The sequence below is a fragment of the Asterias amurensis genome, chromosome 1 (genome assembly GCF_032118995.1).
Source record: "Asterias amurensis chromosome 1, ASM3211899v1".
NCBI lineage: Eukaryota > Metazoa > Echinodermata > Asteroidea > Forcipulatida > Asteriidae > Asterias > Asterias amurensis.
In genome coordinates, this window is record NC_092648.1 from 34,033,697 (window position 1) to 34,059,677 (window position 25,981).

The 25,981-nt window shown below is 40.2% G+C and overlaps 4 protein-coding genes across 5 annotated transcripts in view; 3 read left to right on the plus strand and 1 right to left on the minus strand.

Annotated features, from left to right (window-relative positions):
• The window catches only part of LOC139937759 (rab3 GTPase-activating protein non-catalytic subunit-like), a 125,986-nt gene that overhangs the window by 39,959 nt on the left and 60,046 nt on the right, over nucleotides 1-25,981 (minus strand). The window lies entirely within an intron of this gene.
• LOC139941114 (uncharacterized) lies at nucleotides 746-7,944 on the plus strand. The gene is made up of 2 exons (XM_071937554.1): nucleotides 746-1,037; nucleotides 3,362-7,944. Exons 1-2 carry the CDS (start codon nucleotides 1,004-1,006, stop codon nucleotides 5,347-5,349), a joined length of 2,022 nt encoding a protein of 673 aa, XP_071793655.1. The 5' UTR covers nucleotides 746-1,003; the 3' UTR covers nucleotides 5,350-7,944.
• Nucleotides 9,489-16,440, plus strand: LOC139937743 (E3 ubiquitin-protein ligase TRIM33-like). Its single transcript, XM_071933035.1, has 2 exons — nucleotides 9,489-9,961; nucleotides 12,083-16,440. The coding sequence occupies exons 1-2, from the start codon at nucleotides 9,928-9,930 to the stop codon at nucleotides 14,068-14,070; spliced, it is 2,022 nt and encodes a 673-aa protein (XP_071789136.1). The 5' UTR covers nucleotides 9,489-9,927; the 3' UTR covers nucleotides 14,071-16,440.
• On the plus strand, nucleotides 18,389-24,373 carry LOC139937781 (uncharacterized). The gene is made up of 2 exons (XM_071933091.1): nucleotides 18,389-18,739; nucleotides 20,090-24,373. Exons 1-2 carry the CDS (start codon nucleotides 18,706-18,708, stop codon nucleotides 22,075-22,077), a joined length of 2,022 nt encoding a protein of 673 aa, XP_071789192.1. The 5' UTR covers nucleotides 18,389-18,705; the 3' UTR covers nucleotides 22,078-24,373.

Consider the following 25,981-nt stretch of genomic DNA (forward strand, 5'->3'; position numbering starts at 1 on the left):
CCCCCCCACCATGACTCTTACCAAACACCAGTACAAGTTAAAAATGTAGAGTACAGATATCATATAAAAATATGGGGGAACTTCTAAATTATGGAAGTTATAAAGTAGCACTATTTTTTATATTTTTATTACATCTAAGTTGGGGAGGTAGTGTTTCCTGTGACTACCAGCCAGGCTTCTGATTGATGATACCCAATAGCCCCAGGAGTAGGTGGCAATGGCTCCTGGAAAAATAGTTGATTTGTAGCCCACACCTTGAAGTGTCCTTCAGGCCTTGTGTGTTGGGGACTTGCATAAAACAAAAAATCCCTTCCCACAAAAAAAAGTTCCTGTATATTTATAACTGTGCAGATCTTTAAAAAGTATCAATAACTTGCATTTAAACAAACAAACAAAAGTTTTGTCCGAAGTTTTCAAGATTTAAAAAAAATCAGGGTAAAAGTTCCTCACTTGAGAGCACAGTAGCAGAGAAAAGTTGACGTTAGGAAATTGACATTTTGGCCCTCACATACAGGTCGTGGCTCAAATCTGAAAAAAACAATTTAACACCAGGTTCCATACAAGGTGAAGGCCGTAATTGCTAGTCAGAACTCAATGTAATCTATACATGTGATACAATCAGTATGTGTACACATGTGTATGTGTACTCTGTATGTTACTTGTACAATGGACATGTTAAATTCTTGGATGCGTCCGACTAGACTCCATTGTGTCAAGTGTTTTATTTTTTAGTACCCTTGTCATTTGTTGCACACAAAGTTCAGCTACAGCGGCATGCTATAGCACAATTCACAACAAAGTTTGGGTACAGAGGTAGATGCATGGATGAATAGCTTATGTGTACAAAAGATAAGAACAGGAATTTTGGGGGTGAGAAATCCAGACATGAGAAATTCTCCAAGCCAACGGCCGTACACATCAACTTATTGCACTGCAAATGTTAAGCACAAACTTTCAATCCAGGACGATTGTCTAAGAGAGCAATAACTTGAATTCTACCAAGATGGATATTGCCAGTACAAGCTCCGCATCAACTGGTGAGAATAAACAACTTTTTTTAATGTCAATTTGATATGGACAATTTTGCTTTTTCCCCCTCTTTTTTTTTTTATAGATGTGAATAGTACAAATGTTGTGTTTTTTTGCTTTTCAGGGTTTCCCACAAGTGGTTTTATAAGCAGGTGACAATCTTTTATGTGTGTGAATGATCTGATCAATCAATCGGTTGAAATCGCTGCCTAACGGTTAAAGTTTTCACATTACATGTTCAAAATCTTGGCTTATAAAAGTTACTAGGGCCAAATAAAAAGCACAGTTTACTAGCGATAAAGTCAACCTGTATCCAATAAGAACACAAGCATCAAGCTCTCATGTTTCTTGTCAACAAAGTGTGGGTTCAGAGTCCCAGTCCTGACACAAATATAATTTTGTTTCGTCAATCATTAGAGTATATGTTTATGAGCAATAAAATTATTTTTTGAGTAATTGTTTAAAAAATAGATAAAGTTGTTTTGGGGTGACTCCGCCTACCCCTTTTGTGATGTCAATGGAGGCAGAATTTGCCTCGATTGAACATCGAACACATGTACGTGCAAGTACATGCAAGTCCCAGTCTTAAGCGTGTATGTTTCGAAAAAAAAGTTGGTTTCTTGCATTTTCCGGCAATGTCGACGCAGCAAAACAACTAAAGATGGGGTCAGTATGCAAAGTGGTCCGGTCTGACGCCTTTCCCAGCGCTGTGTGCTTCGAGAATCCGGAATACACCACAAATTTTGACATGAAGAGAAAAATTCCTTTCTAAAATATGAAGCCATCCCAACAATTTTTTCCGGCTAGTGGGAAGTTGAAGAAGGTACCTGAAAGACGTGACGAACCTATTAAAGGAGCATTTGCCTAACGTGAAAAAAAGAACATAGGGCATGTTTTTAGCTTGCGCCAAGCGTCACTATCTTGTGTTAGCACAGCATGGGATTCATCGTGCTGGGTAATCCGAGTGGACCGTCCGCACAGCAGCCAAACAGTGCGTGCAGTCTGCTCCGTGACCATAGTTCTGTACGTAGGCATCATACCGATCAGAAATCCAGACGTAGTGTACGGGGCCAAACTACAAATTCTCTCTTCAAATATCGCGCCTCGATTGACGTCACGAACAGCACACTCTCGGGTCGGGCCTACTTTTAAACTTGTAAATAAAATGGAAACTAGTTCTTGACTACAACACTGCTAAGTATTTTTTCTTAATGCATATTTGATGTAATTGTTAACTTTTTTTACTTTCCTCTTTTGTTTTCCTCTTTTTGTTCATTCAAGTAGTCTTGTATTATTTTTTAACGATCAGGGCATGAGAACTAGATAAACAAAACAAAGTTATGCTTACCAAAATGGGGTAACCAGCTAAAATACAATTTTACTGGGACTTGAACCTATATTCTGCTGACAGAAAGAAACACCAGAGCTTGAGTCCGATGCTCTTAAGCTCTGAGCCACGACACGCCATATTTAAATAATTGTAGTGTGTCGTAGCCCCGAGCGGATAACAGCACTGAACTTAAGCTCTGGTATTTCTGTTCAGCAGAGTGTGGGTTCGAATCCCGGTCGTGAAACAAAACAATATTATGCTTACCTAACCAGCTAAAATACTGTTATACTGGGACTCAAACCCACATTCTGCTGATCAGAAACACCAGAGCTTGAGTCTGGCAATCTTAAGCGCTGAGCAACGCCACGCCACATTTACAAATTATTGTTTTGTGTTGAGCAGATAAGAGCATCGAAGTCAAGCTCTGTTGTTTCTGTTGCGCAGAGTGTTGGTTCGAATCCTGGTCATGACACTTGTGTCCCTGAGCAAGACACTTTGCTATAGTTGCTTCTCTGTGAGAGCAAATATGGTTCTTGTGGTTGGTTTAGCTTAGCGCGCTACATATTTGGCAGCACTATGCTGTATACTCCCCAGGGAGCTGAGATGGTTCAAGGAATGAAATGGCCCAGTGATCAGGGTATTAATGCTGGAAGCGCTTTGAGACATGGTGTATAAAGCGCTATATCAAAACCAATTATTGTTGTTGTTGTTGTACTAAAAGGAGAGGAGCCAGCTTACTAGAAATACCTCTTGTGTCAAACTGCAAACGATTGAAAACAAAATCTGCACACAAATCTGAATTGACACTGGGCCCACATTCATTGGGCTGCTTATAAACAAACCTTTCTGCTTAGCAAAAGTTAGCTAAAAAACCCATCACAAATGGTAAATCTGACGTGGCATTTAGGATGGTAACCTTATTCTGGTGAGCATATTTTTTTTTTTTTTTTAAGCAGCTCTATGAAATTGGGATGATCTTGATTAAACTGTTTTTTCTTACAGACTGTCTCGAGGTTGTCCAAGTCAAGAAAGAGTTTATAGACACAGAAGCAAAGGATGTTCCACTACCAGAGGATATGGATGATTTGACTGATATCTCGTGCCCTCTTTGTCAAGATTACTTCCATGAGCCGAAGATACTAGACTGTCTTCACACTGTTTGCAGACCGTGTCTGGAAAAGGGCGTGTCAAAAAAAGAGGATGGTTTCAAAACAGTCCTCTGTCCCGTTTGTGATGTCGAAACGAGAGCTCTGAATGGCTTGACGGGGCTGATGAACAACAACACCTTAAGAGGCCTGGTGGAGGAGGCAGTCCTCAAGGATAAGATCTCTGGCGACGTGTCTAAGGTCAGATGTCAAGGATGTGTAGAGGAAATCACCGCCGTCTCAAGATGCATGGACTGTGATAACTTTCTGTGCCTTGAGTGTCAGAATGCTCACCAGCGTTTGATAGCCCTGAAGAACCATAATATTGTACCCATGGCAGACCTGAAGTCCGGCAAGATCACCTTCAAGAGCAAGCTGAGAGATCAAAATCCCAAGTGTAGCAAGCACAGCGATCAGAACTGCTGCTTCTTCTGTATCACCTGTGAGATGCTGATATGCACGACATGCACTGTGCTTGACCACTGCAAGCCGGACCACATCTACACTGACATTACGGGTGCTATAGACTGTTGCAGATCAGAAGTTGGGAGTTTAATGACCGAAGCGGAAAGATCCAGAGAGTCTTTTCAAAATGCTGAGATTCTGACCGAACACGCAGAGAGCAGGCTGGAGCAACTGAACAGTAACGCCCAGAGGAAAATCTCGGCCAAAGCTGATCAGGAAGTCGCCAAAATCAGAAACAAGGAAAGCCAGCTGAGAGGGGCGCTTCAGTTAGTTCACCACCAAAGAGTCGTAGCACTGGGAAAGGTAAGAATCAACAACAGCAAAAAGGTCAAGATGGCAAAACAAAACCTGAAAAAGATTGGCAAAATTATGTCACGGGCAAGCCCCTCTGAGATTTTGAGCCTTAAATCCAAAATTAAGCATCATTTGAAAGATTTGACCAGCACAAAACGCGACTCTGTGCCGTATAGCTTATCATATGTCAACTTTAAAGAAAGCCAGTCTAAAGAAAGCCTGGGAGAGTTTCTGATGACTGAGAAATGGGACTTGAAATCAAAGGTTGGTGAAGAGAATGAAAACACCAACCAGTTTGATGATTTGATCCATGTCGCGGCTTTTCCAAGTGGAAACCTCCTGATCTTTGACAAACATCGTAAACAATTAATGGTTTACAGTCCTGCTGGTGAGCAAATGAAGATCCTACCAGATGAAGGAGGCCCCATTAACTTCTCCACTGCGATCGCCGTTGTTTCAGAAGACAGATATGTTGTCACTTCTAACAGCGCAGAGAAGGGAAGCGTCAAGATGTTCGGTCCAGAAAACAACGTCCTCTTTGATGTTACACCATGGGCGGATTCGGAAGAACTTGCCTGCCTCACTGTGGTTGAAGGGATTCCAGGGCAAGAGATCGCAGTTCCCTTCAAGATTGCAGTAGGCGACAAGGGAAAAGGTAGAATTGGCCTTCTAGATGATGCTGGGTCTCTGCTAAAGACCATACCGGCCAACAACATCGGCCAGTATTTGACCTTCAACAGGGCTACACAACACCTGATCTACACCAACTATGAACACGGGAGACTGGTCGCCGTTGACCTCGACAGCAACATAGTCTTCTCTGTTGAAACGTCGGACATGAGCGGAAACCAGGTCTTCCCAACGGGGGTCTGCTGTGACGACCAGGGGGAGATCTATGTGGCAGCCCAGAAAAGTAAGCGTAGAAGAGGCAAGGATGAGATCTACCATTATACCCCCGGGGGTATTTTCGCCAATACAGAGGTCAAGGAACTGTTTCACGCTTATGGAATCACCTTTAACATTGACGATTCTCTTGTGGTAGCTGATTGCCGCTCTTTGAAAATCTTCAATCACAAAGAAAATTGAAGGCCATGAACAGAAAGGCAATGTCCTGTAATTTTGACCGCATGAGGGCGCTCTCATACTATTGTTATCACTTCATTTAGGCCGTGTCCGAAACGACGACGCGCGCGATCTAGCCTTATCAAGAGTCTTTAACATTTTTCCCCCCTTTTACTCTCTAATATTTTTAGGTTTTGTGGTGTTTTTTCCCTGTTTTTTGTAGATTTAGGCATATTCACTTAATTATGTAAGGTTTGTTTTTTATGTAACCCCAGGGCCCCCAATTCTTTGATAACTGACGGGGCTACTCTGGTTAATCAAGACCAAATAATAATTAAATAGCCTTGGGTTTTTTGTACATATAGCGAATGCTTTAGGCTGTTTGGGGGCATTACTGCATCTTGTTTATTCTTACTAATAAAATTTTCCTAAAGAAACTTTTAACATGAGCTACAAACACAACAGTGAATAGATGTGACTAAAGGAAGAAAACCTGCGCAACCTGAGACAATGATCGTATGTTATAGTCACATTAAGCTTGGGCGATACCACGATATTATCGAATATCGCGATACTAATTTGGAAACGATTTCATACGGATCGATTTGGTTTTAATCGAAATATCAATATATCGCGATATATCGCGATGTATTTCCTAGCTGAGACATCTTGCATCCCATAGGTTTGGAGTAAAACCAGAAGAATAGGTCATTAGAACACCTCTCTTATGATATGACTGTCTCTTCTACAACTTTCACTGGGAGTTTGAAGACTGATGATGTCAAATTTAACTAATCGCGATCATATCGAATATAATTGTCGGCGATATATCGTGAATAAAATAAATCGATATCACCCAAGCTTAAGTCACATACATGTAGATTTATATTGGACATATTGCCGTTTTTAGGCAATCATTATTCAAAACTGCCTATGAATTCGCAAGAAGAAGCATTGCTAGTCATTTATGCAGCTTTCCTTCAAATTGCATTTTGTTTATACCCATTGAAAATTTGAAAATGTACGCTTTATCCAAATAAATACAGCAACAATATCTACGTTAAAATTAGTTTGCAGCTTTTAGTTATGCATATGAAAAAGAATAACAAACTATTTTCAAACTGTAGCTTTCCTTCCAATTGTGTTTTTTTTTTATACCCGTTGACAATTTGAAAATGTACGCTTTATCAAAATAAATACAGCAACAATATCTACGTTAAAATTAGCTTGCAGCTTTTAGTTATGCATATGAAAAATAATAATAAACTATTTTCAAACTGTAGCTTTCCTTCCAATTGTGTTTTGTTTATACCCATTGACAATTTGAAAATGTACGCTTTATCAAAATAAATACAGCAACAATATCTACGTTAAAATTAGCTTGTAGCTTTAAGTTATGCATATGAAAAATAATAACAAACTATTTTCAAACTGTAGCTTTCCTTCCAACTGTGTTTTGTTTATACCCATTGACAATTTGAAAATGTACGACAAAGATCAATTGACTAAAACAGGACTTCAACCTGCGACCTCCAGTTCAAGTCTAACTCTAGTCAGTTTATATTTGATCAACCTAATATTAGTTAAAAATTACCCAGTCAGATTACCCTGTGATTTATTACTTGATATTTACGATAATAAAGAAGCGAACATTGGCATTTTCATTTAACATTGTTTTTTATTCATTTCTCAAAAACTACAGCACCTCATCAACTAATATTTTAAGGTTCCCTTTCTACTATCATTATCTTCAAACAGTGTAAGCTTAAAATAAATCTGTGGACACTGTGTTTTGTGTTACAAAAAGTACTCAAATCCTGTAACCGGATATCTGCATTAGATACTGATTGTGAAATTTTGAAGAATGTGGGTACTTTTTGTGCAACACACAATAACACAATGCCCACAGATTTACAGTAAACTTACAGTTTGAAGATAATGATAAAATTATATGTGATTTAAGGGCATTGCATGGTGAAGTATCAATTTATATTTGGTTTTCGGTAACACCATGTGTGTATATACTTGCCAGGTAGAGTTTGTTATTTAGCCCTCTAGTCCCTGCACCGCCTGAGTTTGCTGAAAATCAATTTTTCAAGAATATTGCAGTAAACTACTGGAATCGTAGCGCAAATTTTAAAAGATAGACATGGCTTAATATTTATGCACAATTTTTTTACCCTTTCGGTAGTATTTGTATAAAAGTACAAGTTCTCATGGGAACAATAAATGCTTCTCGTTAAACGGCTACGGTAATTTTATAGCGAACATTTGTTTGTAAGGATAAAATGGACACAATAGCTTTTCAAGGCTGTTATCTGGCTCAATGCTCATCTGTTGTGGGGGACAAGGAGATGGAAGGAGCATGTAGTGTGGTACGTCTGTTGGAAGAGGGCGGGAAAACAGCAAAAAATGTAGGGAACATTAGTAAAAGGGCTGGAAAAATAATACGGAAAGGGGAAAAAGAAAAAAGGACTAACGATGACATTGGACAGGGAAGAAATAATTGGACATGGGAAAGTTATGGGACGGCAAAAAGTGCAGAGAACAAATAACGGGCGGGATGACGGGAATGAGGCACGGGTTAGATTTTGGACGGGGATAGGAGGTAGGGGCACAAAGTGGTACGTCTGTGGAACGGGGGAACGGCAAAAATAGAAATGACGGGGAAAATGAAAAGGGCTGGGGTAGGGATTGAATAAAATTAAAAGAGACTATCGTGATGTGGGACATGTGACAGGAAAATATTAAACTCAATGGGAGAGGGGGGGGGGGAAATCAAGCTCATAAAACGTGAAAAAAAACCACAAACGGGACCCGCGCGAAACTGGAAAATATGAGTTATGGGCAAACAGTCGCAATCAAAGAAGAATGCCAATGCAGGGGATCGCGGGGACGGGAGAGGCACGGAGGCGTGGGTTAGATATGGGACAGGATAGGGAAGGGGCACACGGTGGGACAAGTGGTTGGGGAAAAAATGAACGAGGCTGGTGAGGGGGGAAAAAGCAAAGGGGTTTGAAAACTATACAGGACAGAAAATAATCAACTGAACAGGAACAAAATAAACAAAACGGGATATAAACGCTGGGAAAGAACCACTATCGGGATCCACTGGAAACTGGAAAATATGGATGGGATTGACAATGCCGAAACGAAAAAAGACGGACAAGTGTACGATTTCACAAAGCACTAAAATTCGTCTTAACTTAAGATGGGTGGTTTGCCACAGTGATTTGTGTTGTGACCCTGCCCAGCCACTTTAGCCCTCCCCTGTACACAACGCTACACTTGCAGCATTTTTACGTAGAGCTTTCTAGCGGGGTTGCAGCGCGAAGCATGGCATCCCGCTAGTACTGAATAACTGCGAAGGCATTAGTTTTCAATACTGTCATCATGATAAAATACTTGCATGACTTTCACCTGAACATGCATACAACCCGGGCACCCAGCACCCCTAGTAAAAAATGTATTTAACTCGTAGGCCTGCTGCACGCCAGAACAAGTTGAAAAATGTAGAGTACAGATACCATACAAAGCCAGAACTTCTAATAAATGGAAATTATAAAGTAGCACTATAAAGGAATTGAACATACAACATGTGACCCTCAACTGTCCAATAAAAATGTTTACAAAAAAATACAAATAATAAAAATGTTTACAAAAAAATACAAATAATAAAAATTACATTCAGTATGGGGAGGTAGTGCTTTCTGCTCTAGCAGCCAGGCTTCTGATTGATGATACCCAAGCCTACATCCCTGTAGAGTGTAAAGGGGGTAAAACCCTGTCTCAGCCCCCGAAGTAGGTGGCAACGGCCCCTGCAAAAATAGTTGATTTGTAACCCACACCTTGAAGTGTCCTTCGGGCCTTGTTTGTCTGGGGACTTGCATAAAATTTATAAAAATCCCTTACCACAACAAAAAAGTTGTATATTTCTTGATGTACAGATCCTCAAAAAATATCAATCACTTGCATTAATAAACAAACAAACAAAAGTTTTGTCCGAAGTTTGTAAGATTAAAAAAAAATCAGGGTAAAAGTTCCTCACTTCTGAGCACAGTACTTAGTAGAAAAAAGTTGACGTTAGGAAATTGACATTTTGGCCCTCACATACAGGTCGTGGCTCAAATCTGAAAAGAACAATTTAACACCAGGTTCCATACAAGGTGAAGGCCTAAATTGGTAGTCAGAACTCAATGTAATCTATACATGCGATACAATCAGTATGTGTACATGTGTACTTGTACTCTGTATGTTACTTGTACATCGGACATGTTAAATTCTTGGATGCGTCCAGTCTAAACTCCATTGCGTCAAGTGGTTTATTTTTTAGTACCCTTGTCATTTGTTGCACAAAGTTCAGCTACAGCGGCATGCTATAGCACAATTCACAACAAAGTTCGAGTACAGAGGTAGATTTATGGATGAATATTTGATGTGTACAAAAGATAAGGACCGGAATTTTTTGGGTGAGAAATCCAGACATGAGAAATTCTCCAAGCAAACAGCCGTACACATCAACTTATTGCACTGCAAATGTTAAGCACAAACTTTCAATCCAGGACGATTGTCTAAGAGAGCAACAACTTGAATTCTACCAAGATGGATATTGCCAGTACAAGCTCCGCATCAACTGGTGAGAATAAACAACTTTTTTTAATGTCAATTTGATATGGACAATTTTGCTTTTTTCCCCTCTTTTTTTTTATAGATGTGAATAGTACAAATGTTGTGTTTTTTTGCTTTTCAGGGTTTCCCACAAGTGGTTTTATAAGCAGGTGACAATCTTTTATGTGTGTGAATGATCTGATCAATCAATCAGTTGAAATCGCTGTCTAACGGTTAAAGTTTTCACATTTACAATGTTCAAAATCTTGGCTTACATAAGTTACTAGGGCCAAATAAAAAGCAGTTTACTAGTGATAAAGTCAACCTGTCTCCAATAAGAACACAAGCATCAAGCTCTCATGTTTCTTGTCAACAAAGTGTAGGTTCAGAGTCCCAGTCCTGACACTTGTTTCCTTAAAGTCACCTGGAAATATAATTTTGTTTAGTCAATCATAAGAGTATGTTTATAAACAATGAAATTATTTTTTGAGTAATTGTTTAAAAAAAAGATAAAGTTGTTTTGGGGTGACTCCGCCTACCCCTTTTGTGATGTCAATTGAGGCAGACTTTGCCTCGATCGAACATCGAACACATGTTCGTGCAATAAATGCAAGTCCCAGTCGTGAGTTTGTACGTTTCGAAAAAAAGGTTTTATTCTTGCATTTTCCGGCAATGTCGACCAGGTGTATTGCTGCTGGATGCAGCAAAACAACTAAAGATGGGGTCAGTATGCAAAGTGCCGGTCTGACGTCTTTCCCAGCGCTGTGCAGCGTACACTTTGAGCCGTCGTGCTTCGAGAATCCAGAATACACCACACATTTTGACATGAAGAGAAAAACTCCTTTCTAAAACATGAAGCCATCCCAACAAGGTACCTGAGAGATGTGACGAACCTAAAGGAGCATTTGCCTAACGTGAACAAAGTCGGGTATTGTTTCAATTTTGAGGGCATGTTTTTAGCTTGCGCCAAGCGTCACTATCTTGTGTTAACACAGCATGGGATTCATCGTGCTGGGTAATCCGAGTGGACCGTCCGCACAGCAGCCAAACAGTGCGTGCAATCTGCTCCGTGACCGTAGTTCTGTACGTAGGCATCATACCGATCAGGTATCCAGACGTAGTGTACGAGGCCAAACTACAAATTCTCTTTTCAAATATCGCGCCTCGATTGACGTCACGAACAGTCCCTCTCGGGTCGGGTCTACTTTTGAATTTGTAAATAAAATGGAAACTAGTACTTGACTACAACACTGTTTAGTATTTTTTCTTAATGCATATTTGATGTAATTGTTAACTTTTTTTACTTTCCTCTTTTGATTTCCTTTTTTTTGTTATTCAAGTGGTCTTGTATTATTTCGTAATGATCGGGGCATCAAAACTAAATAAACAAAACAATATTATGCTTACCTAACCAGCTAAAATACTATTATACTGGGACTCAAACCCACATTCTGCTGATCAGAAACACCAGAGCTTGAGACTGGCGATCTTAAGCGCTGAGCCACGCCACGCCACATTTACAAATTGTTGTTTTGTGTTGAGCGGATAAGAGCATCAAACTCAAGCTCTGTTGTTTCTGTAGCGCAGAGTGTTGGTTGGAATCCAGGTCGTGACACTTGTGTCCCTGAGCAAGACACTTTGCTATAGTTGCTTCTCTGTGAGAGCAAATATAGTTCTTGTGGTTGGTTTAGCTTAGCGCGCTACATATTTGGCAGCACTATGCTGTATACTCCCCAGGGAGCTGAGATGGTTTAAGGAATGAAATGGCTCAGTGATCAAGGTAATAATGTTGGAAGCGCTTTGAGACATGGTGTATAAAGCGCTTTATAAAAACCAATTATTTTTATTATTATTATTTTATTATTACTGATGCCACTTGACTACTACAAGGAGAGGAGCCAGCTTACTTGATATACCTATTGTGTCAAAACTGCATACGATTAAATAAACAATCTGCACACAAATCTGTATTGACACTGGGCCCTATTTCATTGTACCTTTCTGCTTTTTAGCAAAAGTAAGCCGAAAACCCATCACAAGTGGTACATCTGACGTGGCATTTGTCACGGTAACCTTATTCTGGTGAGCATATTTTTTTTTATGCGCCATGAAATTGGGATGATTTTTATTCAACTGTTTTTTCTTACAGACTGTCTTGAGGTTGTCCAAATCAAGGAGTCTAAAGACACAGAATCAAAGGATGTTCCACTACCAGAGGATATGGATGACTCGACTGACATCTCGTGCCCTCTTTGTCAAGATTACTTCCATGAGCCGAAGATACTAGACTGTCTTCACACTGTTTGCAGACCGTGTCTGGAAAAGGGCGTGTCAAACCAAGAGAATGGTTTCAAAACAGTCCTTTGTCCCGTTTGTGATGTCGAAACGAGAGCTCTGAATGGCTTGACGGGGCTGATGAACAACAACACCTTAAGAGGCCTGGTGGAGGAGGCAGTCCTCAAGGATAAGATCTCTGGCGACGTGTCTAAGGTCAGATGTCAAGGATGCGTAGAGGATAACACCGCCGTCTCAAGATGCATGGACTGTGATAACTTTCTGTGCCTTGAGTGTCAGAATGCTCACCAGCGTTTGATAGCCCTGAAGAACCATAATATCGTACCCATGGCAGACCTGAAGTCCGGCAAGATCACCTTCAAGAGCAAGCTGAGAGATCAAAATCCCAAGTGTAGCAAGCACAGCGATCAGAACTGCTGCTTCTTCTGTATCACCTGTGAGATGCTGATATGCACGACGTGCACTGTGCTTGACCACTGCAAGCCGGACCACATCTACACTGACATTAAGGAGGCTATAGACTGTTGCAGATCAGAAGTTGGGAGTTTAATGACCGAAGCGGAAAGATCCAGAGAGTCTTTTCAAAATGCTGAGACTCTGACCGAACACGCAGAGAGCAGGCTGGAGCAGCTGAACAGTAACGCCCAGAGAAAAATCTCGGCCAAAGCTGATCAGGAAGTCGCCAAAATCAGAAACAAGGAAAGCCAGCTGAGAGAGGCGCTTCAGTTAGTTCACCACCAAAGAGTCGTAGCACTGGGAAAGGTAAGAATCAACAACAGCAAAAAGGTCAAGATGGCAAAACAAAACCTGAAAAAGATTGGCAAAATTATGTCACGGGCAAGCCACTCTGAGATTTTGAGCCTTAAATCCAAAATTAAGCATCATTTGAAAGATTTGACCAGCACAAAACATGACTCTGTGCCATATGGCTTATCATATGTCAACTTCAAAGAAAGCAAGTCTAACGAAAGCCTGGGAAAGTTGCTGATGACTGAGAAATGGGACTTGAAACCAAAGGTTGGTGAAGAGAATGAAAACACCAACCAGCTGGATGATTTGATCCATGTCGCAGCTTTTCCAAGTGGAAACCTCCTGATCTTTGACAGAGGTCGTAACCAATTAAGGGTTTACAGTCCTGCTGGTGAGCAAATGAAGATTCTACCAGATGAAGTAGGCCCCCTAAGCTACTCCACTGCGATCGCTGTTGTTTCAGAAGACAGATATGTTGTCACTTCTAACAGCGCAGAGAAGGGAAGCGTCAAGATGTTCGGTCCAGAAAACAACGTCCTCTTTGATGTTACACCATGGGCAGATTCGGAAGAACTTGCCTGCCTCACTGTGGTTGAAGGGATTCCAGGGCAAGAGATCGCAGTTCCCTTCAAGATTGCAGTAGGCGACAGGGAAAAAGGTCGAATTGGCCTTCTAGATGATGCTGGGTCTCTGCTAAAGACCATACCGGCCAACAACATCGGCCAGTATTTGACCTTCAACAGGGCTACACAACACCTGATCTACACAAACTATGAACACGGGAGACTGGTCGCCGTTGACCTCGACAGCAACATAGTCTTCTCTGTTGAAACGTCGGACATAAGCGAAAACCAGGTCTTCCCAACGGGGGTCTGCTGTGACCACCAGGGGGAGATCTATGTGGCAGCCCAGAAAAGTAAGTGTAGCAAGAATGAGATCTACCATTATACCCCCGGGGGGATAATGGTAGACACAGGTAATACAGAGATCAAGGAACTGTTTGGCGCTCATGGAATCACCTTTAACATTGACGATTCTCTTGTGGTAGCTGATTGCCGCTCTTTGAAAATCTTCCATCAGAAAGAAAATTGAAGGCCATGACAAGAAAGGCAATGTCCTATACTTTTACTGCATGAGGGCGCTCTCATACTATTGTTATCACTTCATTTAGGACGTGTCCGAAACGCAACTTCGGCTACAGCTACGTCTAGATCTGCGTGTTAGTGTTGAAGAATAGGCAGACGCGCGCGATCTAGCCGTAGCTGTAGCCGAAGTCGCCGTTTCGGACACGGCCTTATATTAATTTATACCCAAAAATAACTATTGAAGACTGGAACACATTACCACCACAGACATCATATCCATCATGGACAAAAAGATATACTATTGGATGCCATGTTACAATCTTGTACATTTTAGTGATTGGTTTTTCCTCTAAATGACAAAGATTTACTTGGATGTTATATAAAACCCACAAAATCAATAATAAATGTTTTGCATTCATGCAATAGAGAGAACACTTTCATTTGTTGATTATGAAACGTTCCATTCAACTCATGAAAATATTCTCACCAATAAACTCATACACAATCATTATCTGTACGTTATTCTCATGTAATTTTGTATAACGACTTTATCTTCTTTTTTTTGCTTATCTAGAGTCTTTTACATTTTGTCCCCCTTTTACTCTTTAATATTTTTAGGTTTTGTGGTGTTTTTGTAGATTTAGGCATATTTACTTAATTATGTAAGGTTTTTTTTTTCATGTAACCCCAGGGCCCCCAATTCTTTGATAACTGACGGGGCTACTCTGGTTAAACAAGACCAAATAATAATTAAATAGCCTTGGGTTTTTTGTACATATAGCGCATGCTTTAGGCTGTTTGGGGGCATTACTGCATCTTGTTTATTCTTACTAATAAAATTTTCCTTAAGAAACTTTTAACATGAGCTACAAACACAACAGTGAATAGATGTGACTAAAGGAAGAAAACCTGCGCAACCTGAGACAATTATCGTATGTTATAGTCACATACATGTAGATTTATATATTGGAAAAATTGCCGCTTTTAGGCAATCATTATTCAAAACTGCCTATGAATTTGCAAGAAGCATTGCTAGTCATTTATGCAGCTTTCCTTCAAATTGCATTTTGTTTATACCCATTGACAATTTTAAAATGTACGCTTTATCAAAATAAATACAGCAACAATATCTAAGTTAAAATTAGTTTGCAGCTTTTAGTTATGCATATGAAAAAGAATAACAAACTATTTTCAAACTGTAGCTTTCCTTCCGATTGTGTTTTGTTTATACCCATTGACAATTTGAAAATGTACGCTTTATCAAAATAAATACAGCAACAATATCTACGTTAAAATTAGCTTGCAGCTTTTAGTTATGCATATGAAAAATAATAATAAACTATTTTCAAACTGTAGCTTTCCTTCCAATTGTGTTTTGTTTATACCCATTGACAATTTGAAAATGTACGCTTTATCAAAATAAATACAGCAACATTATCTACGTTAAAATTAGCTTGTAGCTTTAAGTTATGCATATGAAAAATAATAACAAACTATTTTCAAACTGTAGCTTTCCTTCGAATTGTGTTTTGTTTATACCCATTGACAATTTGAAAATGTACGACAAAGATCAATTGACTAAAACAGGACTTCAACCTGCGACCTCCAGTTCAAGTCTAACTCTAGTTAGTTTATATTTGATCAACCTAATATTAGTTAAAAATTACCCAGTCAGATTACCCTGTGATTTATTACTTGATATTTACGATAATAAAGAAGCGAATGTTGGCATTTTCATTTAACATTGTTTTATTCATTTCTCAAAAACTACAGCACCTCATCAACTAATATTTTAAGGTTCCCTTTCTACTATCATTATCTTCAAACAGTGTAAGCTTAAAATAAATCTGTGGACACTGTGTTTTGTGTTACAAAAAGTACTCAAATCCTGTAACCGGATATCTGCATTAGATACTGATTGTGAAATTTTGAAGAATGTGGGTACTTTTTGTGCAACACACAATAACACAATGCCCACAGATTTACAGTAAACTTACACAGTTTGAAGATAATGATAAAATTATATGTGATTTAAGGGCATTGCATGGTGAAGTATCAATTTATATTTGGTTTTCGGTAACACCATGTATGTATATACTTGCCAGGTAGAGTTTGTTATTTAGCCCTCTAGTCCCTGCACCGCCCGAGTTTGCTGAAAATCAATTTTTCAAGAATATTGCAGTAAACTACTGGAATCGTAGCGCAAATTTTAAAAGATAGACATGGCTTAATATTTATGCAAAATTTGTTTACCCTTTCGGTAGTATTTGTATAAAAGTACAAGTTCTCATGGGAACAATAAATGCTTCTCGTTAAACGGCTACGGTAATTTTATAGCGAACATTTGTTTGTAAGGATAAAATGGACACAATAGCTTTTCAAGGCTGTTATCTGGCTCAATGCTCATCTGTTGTGGGGGACAAGGAGATGGAAGGAGCATGTAGTGTGGTATGTCTGTTGGAAGAGGGCGGGAAAACAGCAAAAAATGTAGGGAACAATAGTAAAAGGGCTGGAAAAATAATACGCAAAGGGGAAAAAGAAAAAAGGACTAACGATGACATTGGACAGGGAAGAAATAATTGGACATGGGAAAGTTATGGGACGGCAAAAAGTGCAGAGAACAAATAACGGGCGGGATGACGGGAATGAGGCACGGGTTAGATTTTGGACGGGGATAGGAGGTAGGGGCACAAAGTGGTACGTCTGTGGAACGGGGGAACGGCAAAAATAGAAATGACGGGGAAAATGAAAAGGGCTGGGGTAGGGATTGAATAAAATTAAAAGAGACTATCGTGATGTGGGACATGTGACAGGAAAATATTAAACTCAATGGGAGAGGGGGGGGGGGAAATCAAGCCCATGAAACGTGAAAAAACCCACAAACGGGACCTGCGCGAAACTGGAAAATATGAGTTATGGGCAAACAGTCGCAATCAAAGAAGAATGCCAATGCAGGGGATCGCGGGGACGGGAGAGGCACGGAGGCATGGGTTAGATATGGGACGGGATAGGGAAGGGGCACACGGTGGGACAGGTGGTTGGGGAAAAAATGAACGAGGCTGGTGAGGGGGAAAAAAGCAAAGGGGTTTGAAAACTATACAGGACAGAAAATAATCAACTGAACAGGAACAAAATAAACAAAACGGGATATAAACGCTGGGAAAGAACCACTATCGGGATCCGCTGGAAACTGGAAAATATGGATGGGATCGACAATGCCGAAACGAAAAAAGACGGACAAGTGTACGATTTCACAAAGCACTAAAATTCATCTTAACTTAAGATGGGTGGTTTGCCACAGTGATTTGTGTTGTGACCCTGCCCAGCCACTTTAGCCCTCCCCTGTACACAACGCTACACTTGCAGCATTTTTACGTAGAGCTTTCTAGCGGGGTTGCAGCGCGAAGCACGGCATCCCGCTAGTACTGAATAACTGCGAAGGCATTAGTTTTCAATACTGTCATCATGATAAAATACTTGCATGACTTTCACCTGAGCATGCATACAACCCGGGCACCCAGCACCCCTAGTAAAAAATGTATTTAACTCGCAGGCCTAATGCACGCCAGTGCAAGTTGAAAATGTAGAGTACAGATACCATACAAAGCCATAACCTCTAATAAATGGAAATTATAAAGTAGCACTATAAAGGAATTGAACATACAACATGTGACCCTCAACTGTCCAATAAAAATGTTTACTAAAAAATACAAATAATAAAAATTACATTCAGTATAGGGAGGTAGTGCTTTCTGCTCTAGCAGCCAGGCTTCTGATTGATGATACCCAAGCCTACATCCCTGTAGAGTGTAAAGGGGGTAAAACCCTGTCTCAGCCCCAGGAGTAGGTGGCAACGGCCCCTGCAAAAATAGTTGATTTGTAATCCACACCTTGAAGTGTCCTTCGGGCCTTGTGTGTCTGGGGACTTGCATAAAATTTAAATAAATCCCTTACCACAACAAAAAAGTTGTATATTTCTTGCTCTACAGATCCTCAAAAAATATCAATCACTTGCATTAATAAACAAACAAACAAAAGTTTTGTCCGAAGTTTGCAAGATTAAAAAAAAATCAGGGTAAAAGCTCCTCACTTCTGAGCACAGTACTTAGTAGAGAAAAGTTGACGTTAGGAAATTGACATTTTGGCCCTCACATACAGGTCGTGGCTCAAATCTGAAAAAACAATTTAACACCAGGTTCCATACAAGGTGAAGCCATAATTGCTAGTCAGAACTCAATGTAATCTATACATGCGATACAATCAGTATGTGTACATGTGTACTTGTACTCTGTATGTTACTTGTACATCGGACATGTTAAATTCTTGGATGCGTCCAGTCTAGACTCCATTGCGTCAAGTGGTTTATTTTTTAGTACCCTTGTCATTTGTTGCACAAAGTTCAGCTACAGCGGCATGCTATAGCACAATTCACAACAAAGTTCGGGTACAGAGGCAGATGTATGAATGAATAACTTATGTGTACAAAAGATAAGAACCGGAATTTTTGGAGTGAGAAATCCAGACATGTGAAATTCTCCAAGCAAACAGCCGTACACATCAACTTATTGCACTGCAAATGTTAAGCACAAACTTTCAATCCAGGACGATTGTCTAAGAGAGCAACAACTTGAATTCTACCAAGATGGATATTGCCAGTACAAGCTCCGCATCAAATGGTAAGAATAAACAACTTTTTTTAATGTCAATTTGATGTGGACAATTTTGCTTTTTTCCCCCTCTTTTTTTTATAGATGTGAATAGTACAAATGTTGTGTTTTTTTGCTTTTCAGGGTTTCCCACAAGTGGTTTTATAAGCAGGTGACAATCTTTTATGTGTGTGAATGATCTGATCAATCAATCGGTTGAAATCGTACCTAACGGTTAAAGTTTTCACATTACATGTTCAAAATCTTGGCTTATAAAAGTTACTAGGGCCAAATAAAAAGCACAGTTTACTAGCAATGAAGTCAACCTGTCTCCAATAAGAACACAAGCATCAAGCTCTCGTGTTTTTTGTCAACAAAGTGTGGGTTCGAGTCCCAGTCCTGACACTTGTTTCCTTAAAGTCACCTGGAAATATAAATTTGTTTTGTCAATCATTAGAGTATATGTTTATGAACAATAAAATTATTTTTTGAGTAATTGTTTAAAAACTAGATAAAGTTGTTTTGGGGTGACTCCGCGTACCCCTTTTGTGATGTCAATGGAGGCAGACTTTGCCTCGATCGAAAATCGAACACATGTACGTGCAAGTACATGTAAGTCCCAGTCTTGAGTTTGTATGTTTCGGAAAAAAAGTTGGTTTCTTGCATTTTCCGGCAATGTCGACCAGGTGTATTGCTGCTGGATGCAGCAAAACAACTAAATATGGGGTCAGTTTGCAAAGTGGTCCGGTCTGACGTCTTTCCCAGCGCTGTGAAGCGAACACTTCGAGCCGTCGTGCTTTGAGAATCCGGAATACACCACACATTTTGACATGAAGAGAAAAATTCCTTTCTTAAACATAAAGCCATCCCAACAATTTTTTCCGGCTAGTGGGAAGTTGAAGAAGGTACCTGAAAGACGTGAAGAACCTAAAGGAGCATTTGCCTAACGTGAACAAACTCGGTATTGTTTCAACTTTGAGGGCATGTTTTTAGCTTGCGCCAAGCGTCACTATCTTGTGTTAGCACAGCATGTGACCGTAGTTCTGTACGTAGGCATCATACCAATCAGGAATCCAGACGTAGTGTACGGGGCCAAACTACAAATTCTCTCTTCAAATATCGCGCCTCAATTGACGTCACGAACAGCGCCCTCTCGGGTCGGGTCTACTAATCTGCACAAAAATCTGTATTGACACTGGGCCCAATAAACAAACCTTTCTGCTTGGCACAAGTAAGCCAAAAAAAAAAAAACCATCACAAATGGTAAATCCGACGTGGCATTTAGGATGGTAACCTTATTCTGCTGAGCATATTTTTTTATTTTTTTAAAGCAGCTCTATGAAATTGGGATGATCTTGATTCAACTGTTTTTTCTTACAGACTGTCTTGAGGTTGTCGAAATCAAGAAAGAGTTTGTAGACACAGAAGCAAAGGATGTTCCACTACCAGAGGATATGGATGATTTGACTGATATCTCGTGCCCTCTTTGTCAAGATTACTTCCATAAGCCGAAGATACTGGACTGTCTTCACACTGTTTGCAGACCGTGTCTGGAAAAGGGCGTGTCAAAAAAAGAGGATGGTTTCAAAACAGTCCTCTGTCCCGTTTGTGATGTCGAAACGAGAGCTCTGAATGGCTTGATGGGCCTGATGAACAACAACACCTTAAGAGGCCTGGTGGAGGAGGCAGTCCTCAAGGATAAGATCTCTGGCGACGTGTCTAAGGTCAGATGTCAAGGATGCGTAGAGGATAACACCGCCATCTCAAGATGCATGGACTGTGATAACTTTCTGTGCCTTGAGTGTCAGAATGCTCACCAGCGTTTGATAGCCCTGAAGAATCATAATATCGTACCCATGGCAGACCTGAAGTCCGGCAAGATCACCTTCAAGAGCAAGCTGAGAGATCTAAATCCCAAGTGTAGCAAGCACAGCGATCAGAGCTGCTGTTTCTTCTGTATCACCTGTGAGATGCTGATATGCACGACGTGCACTGTGCTTGACCACCGCAGCCCGGACCACAGCTACACTGACATTGAGGAGGCTATAGACTGTTGCAGATCAGAAGTTGGGAGTTTAATGACCCAAGCAGAAAGATCCAGAGAGTCTTTTCAAGATGCCGAGACTCTGACCGAACACGCAGAGAGCAGGCTGAAGCAGCTGAACAGTAAAGCCCAGAGGAAAATCTCGGCCAAAGCTGATCAGGAAGTCACCAAAATCAGAAATAAGGAAAAACGACTAAGAGAGACGCTTCAGTTGGCTTACAACAAAAGAGTCGTAGCATTGGGAAAGGTAAGAATCAACAACAGCAAAAAGGTCAAGATGGCAAAACAAAACCTTAAAAAGATTGGCAAAATTATGTCACGGGCAAGCCACTCTGAGATTTTGAGCCTTAAATCCAAAATTAAGCATCATTTGAAAGATTTGACCGGCACAAAACGTGACTCTGTGCCGTATAGCTTATCATATGTCAACTTCAAAGAAAGCAAGTCTAACAAAAGCCTGGGAAAGTTTCTGATGACTGAGAAATGGAGCTTGAAATCAAAGGTTGGTGAAGAGAATGAAAACACCAACCAGTTTGATGATTTGATCCATGTCGCTGCTTTTCCAAGTGGAAACCTCCTGATCTTTGACAAACATCGTAACCAATTAATGGTTTACAGTCCTGCTGGTGAGCAAATGAAGATCCTACCAGATGAAGTAGGCCCCCTTAACTTCTCCACTGCGATCGCCGTTGTTTCAGAAGACAGAATTGTTGTCACTTCTAACGGCGCAGAGAAGAGAAGCGTCAAGATGTTTGGTCCAGAAAACAACGTCCTCTTTGATGTTACACCATGGGCGGATTCGGAAGAACTTGCCTGCCTCACTGTGGTTGAAGAGATTCAAGGGCAAGAGATTGCAGTTCCCTTCAAGATTGCAGTAGGCGACAGAGGAAAAGGTCGAATTGGCCTTCTAGATGATGCTGGGTATCTGCTAAAGACCATACCTGCCGACCACATCGGCCAGTATCTGACCTTCAACAGGGCCACTCAACACCTGATCTACACCAACTATGAACAGGGGAGACTGGTCGCCATTGATCTCGACAGCAACATAGTCTTCTCTGTTGAAACGTCGGACATGAGCGGAAATCAGGTCTTCCCAATGGGGGTCTGCTGTGACGATCAGGGGGAGATCTATGTGGCAGCCCAGAAAAGTAAGTGTAGAAGCGGCAAGGATGAGATCTACCATTACACCCCCGGGGGTATTTTCGCCAAAACGGAGATCAAGGAACTGTTTGACGCTCATGGAATCACCTTTAACATGGACGATTCTCTTGTGGTAGCTGATTGCCGCTCTTTGAAAATCTTCCATCACAAAGAAAAATGAAGGCCATGACAAGAAAGGCAATGCTCTGTATTTTTGACCGCATGAGGGCGCTCTCATACTATTGTTATCACTTCATTTATATTCATTTATACCCCAAAATAACTATTGAAGACTGGAACACATTACCACCACAGACATCATATCCATCATGGACAAAAAGATATACTATTGGATGCCATGTTACAATCTTGTACATTTTAGTGATTGGTTTTTCCTCTAAATGACAAAGATTTACTTGGATGTTATATAAAACCCACAAAATCAATACTAAATGTTTTGCATTCATGCAATGGAGAGAACACTTTCATTTGTTGAAAGATGAAACGTTCCATTCAACTCATGAAAATATTCTCACCAATAAACTCATACACAATCATTATCTGTACGTTATTCTCATGTAATTTTGTAATAACGACTTTTTTTCTTTTCTTATCAAGAGTCTTTAACATTTTTCCCCCCTTTTACTCTCTAATATTTTTAGGTTTTGTGGTGTTTTTTCCCTGTTTTTTGTAGATTTAGGCATATTCACTTAATTATGTAAGGTTTGTTTTTTATGTAACCCCAGGGCCCCCAATTCTTTGATAACTGACGGGGCTACTCTGGTTAAACAAGACCAAATAATAATTAAATAGCCTTGGGTTTTTTGTACATATAGCGCATGCTTTAGGCTGTTTGGGGGCATTACTGCATCTTGTTTATTCTTACTAATAAAATTTTCCTAAAGAAACTTTTAACATGAGCTACAAACACAACAGTGAATAGATGTGACTAAAGGAAGAAAACCTGCGCAACCTGAGACAATGATCGTATGTTATAGTCACATTAAGCTTGGGCGATACCACGATATTATCGAATATCGCGATAGTAATTTGGAAACGATTTCATACGGATCGATTTGGTTTTAATCGAAATATCGATATATCGCGATATATCGCGATGTATTTCCTAGCTGAGACATCTTGCATCCCATAGGTTTGGAGTAAAACCAGAAGAATAGGTCATTAAAACACCTCTCTTATGATATGACTGTCTCTTCTACAACTTTCACTGGGAGTTTGAAGACTGATGATGTCAAATTTAACTAATCGCGATCATATCGAATATAATTGTCGGCGATATATCGTGAATAAAATAAATCGATATCACCCAAGCTTAAGTCACATACATGTAGATTTATATTGGACAAATTGCCGTTTTTAGGCAATCATTATTCAAAACTGCCTATGAATTCGCAAGAAGCATTGCTAGTCATTTATGCAGCTTTCCTTCAAATTGCATTTTGTTTATACCCATTGAAAATTTGAAAATGTACGCTTTATCCAAATAAATACAGCAACAATATTTAAGTTAAAATTAGTTTGCAGCTTTTAGTTATGCATATGAAAAAGAATAACAAACTATTTTCAAACTGTAGCTTTCCTTCCAATTGTGTTTTGTTTATACCCGTTGACAATTTGAAAATGTACGCTTTATCAAAATAAATACAGCAACAATATCTACGTTAAAATTAGTTTGCAGCTTTTAGTTATGCATATGAAAAATAATAACAACCGTTTTTCAAATGTGGGTACTTTCCTTCCAATTTTGTTTTGTTTATACCCATTGACAATTTGAAAATGTACGACAAAGATCAATTGACTAAAACAGGACTTCAACCTGCGACCTCCAGTTCAAGTCTAACTCTAGTCAGTTTATATTTGATCAACCTAATATTAGTTAAAAATTACCCAGTCAGATTCCCCTGTGATTTATAACTTGATATTTACGATAATAAAGAAGCGAACGTTGGCATTTTCATTTAACATTGTTTTTTATTCATTTCTCAAAAACTACAGCACCTCATCAACTAATATTTTAAGGTTTGCTTTCTACTATCATTATCTTCAAACTTTGTAAGCTTAAAATAAATCTGTGGACACTGTGTTTTGTGTTAAAAAAAGTACTCAAATCCTGTAACCGGATATCTGCATTAGATACTGATTGTGAAATTATTGAAGAATGTGGGTACTTTTTGTACAACACACAATAACACAATGCCCACAGATTTACAGTAAACTTACACAGTTTGAAGATATTGATAAAATTATATGTGATTTAAGGGCATTGCATGGTGAAGTATCAATTTATATTTGGTTTTCGGTAACACCATGTGTGTATATACTTGCCAGGTAGAGTTTGTTATTTAGCCCTCTAGTCCCTGCACCGCCCGAGTTTGCTGAAAATCAATTTTTCAAGAATATTGCAGTAAACTACTGGAATCGTAGCGCAAATTTTAAAAGATAGACATGGCTTAATATTTATGCACAATTTTTTTACCCTTTCGGTAATATTTGTATAAAAGTACAAGTTCTCATGGGAACAATAAATGCTTCTCATTAAACGGCTACGGTAATTTTATAGCGAACATTTGTTTGTAAGGATAAAATGGACACAATAGCTTTTCAAGGCTGTTATCTGGCTCAATGCTCATCTATATTATTAAAGCGCTTAAATCGCATGGGCGCCGCCATTGTTGTTTGGCAAGTGGTACCCGCACCCTGCTAAAATGATGCGTCCTGGGATAAATTTTGGGGTACCCGTGGGTTGGGGCATGTGTTGTTTGCGACGCCACAGTCAAAGCGCGAGCGTGTAGTAACTTTGGGGTTGAGGGCAGGCGTCCTTTGTGATGTCACAGTCACAGCGCGAGCGTCCAGTAACTTCGTGCGTACCCAGTAAAGAACAATGCATGGGGGGGGGAGGGGGCACGACGACAGGACGAATGGTGGGGGTTATTAGAGCACGTTGTGGGGACAAGGAGATGGAAGGAGCATGTAGTGTGGTACGTCTGTTGGAAGAGGGCGGGGGAAAGGCAAAAAATGTAGGGAACATTAATAAAAGGGCTGGAAAAATAATACGGAAAGGAGAAAAAGAAAAAGGGACTAACGATGACATTGGACAGGGAAGAAATAAACTGGACATGGGAAAGTTATGGGACGGCAAAAAGTGCAGAGAACAATTCACGGGCGGGATGACAAGAATGAGGCACGGGTTAGATTTTGGACGGGGATAGGAGGTAGGGGCACAAAGTTGTACGTCTGTGGAACGGGGGAACGGCAAAAATAGAAATGACGGGGAAAATGAAAAGGGCTGGGGTAGGGAATAAAATTAAAAGAGACTATCGTGATGTGGGACATCTGACAGGAAAATATTAAACTCAATGGGGGGGGGGGGAATCAAGCCCATAAAACGGGAAAAACCCCACAAACGGGACCCGCGCGAAACTGGAAAATATGAGTTATGGGCAAACAGTCGCAATCAAAGAAGAATGCCAATGCAGGGGATCGCGGGGACGGGAGAGGCACGGAGGCGTGGGTTAGATATGGGACGGGATAGGGAAGGGGCACACGGTGGGACAGGTGGTTGGAGAAAAAATGAACGAGGCTGGTGAGGGGGGAAAAAGCAAAGGGGTTTGAAAACTATACAGGACAGAAAATAATCAACTGAACAGGAACAAAATAAACAAAACGGGATATAAACGCTGGGAAAGAACCACTATCGGGATCCGCTGGAAACTGGAAAATATGGATGGGATCGACAATGCCGAAACGAAAAAAGACGGACAAGTGTACGATTTCACAAAGCACTAAAATTCATCTTAACTTAAGATGGGTGGTTTGCCACAGTGATTTGTGTTGTGACCCTGCCCAGCCACTTTAGCCCTCCCCTGTACACAACGCTACACTTGCAGCATTTTTACGTAGAGCTTTCTAGCGGGGTTGCAGCGCGAAGCACGGCATCCCGCTAGTACTGAATAACTGCGAAGGCATTAGTTTTCAATACTGTCATCATGATAAAATACTTGCATGACTTTCACCTGAGCATGCATAACCCGGGCACCCAGCACCCCTAGTAAAAAATGTATTTA

Bases quoted from the DNA above. Each gene is read 5' to 3' on its own strand.
- LOC139937781 (XM_071933091.1), top strand. From the start codon at position 18,706: ATGGATATTGCCAGTACAAGCTCCGCATCAAATG. The intron at 18,740-20,089 runs GTAAGAATAAAC...TTTTTCTTACAG, and splicing joins TACAAGCTCCGCATCAAATG to ACTGTCTTGAGGTTGTCGAA.
- LOC139941114 (XM_071937554.1), top strand. From the start codon at position 1,004: ATGGATATTGCCAGTACAAGCTCCGCATCAACTG. The intron at 1,038-3,361 runs GTGAGAATAAAC...TTTTTCTTACAG, and splicing joins TACAAGCTCCGCATCAACTG to ACTGTCTCGAGGTTGTCCAA.
- LOC139937743 (XM_071933035.1), top strand. From the start codon at position 9,928: ATGGATATTGCCAGTACAAGCTCCGCATCAACTG. The intron at 9,962-12,082 runs GTGAGAATAAAC...TTTTTCTTACAG, and splicing joins TACAAGCTCCGCATCAACTG to ACTGTCTTGAGGTTGTCCAA.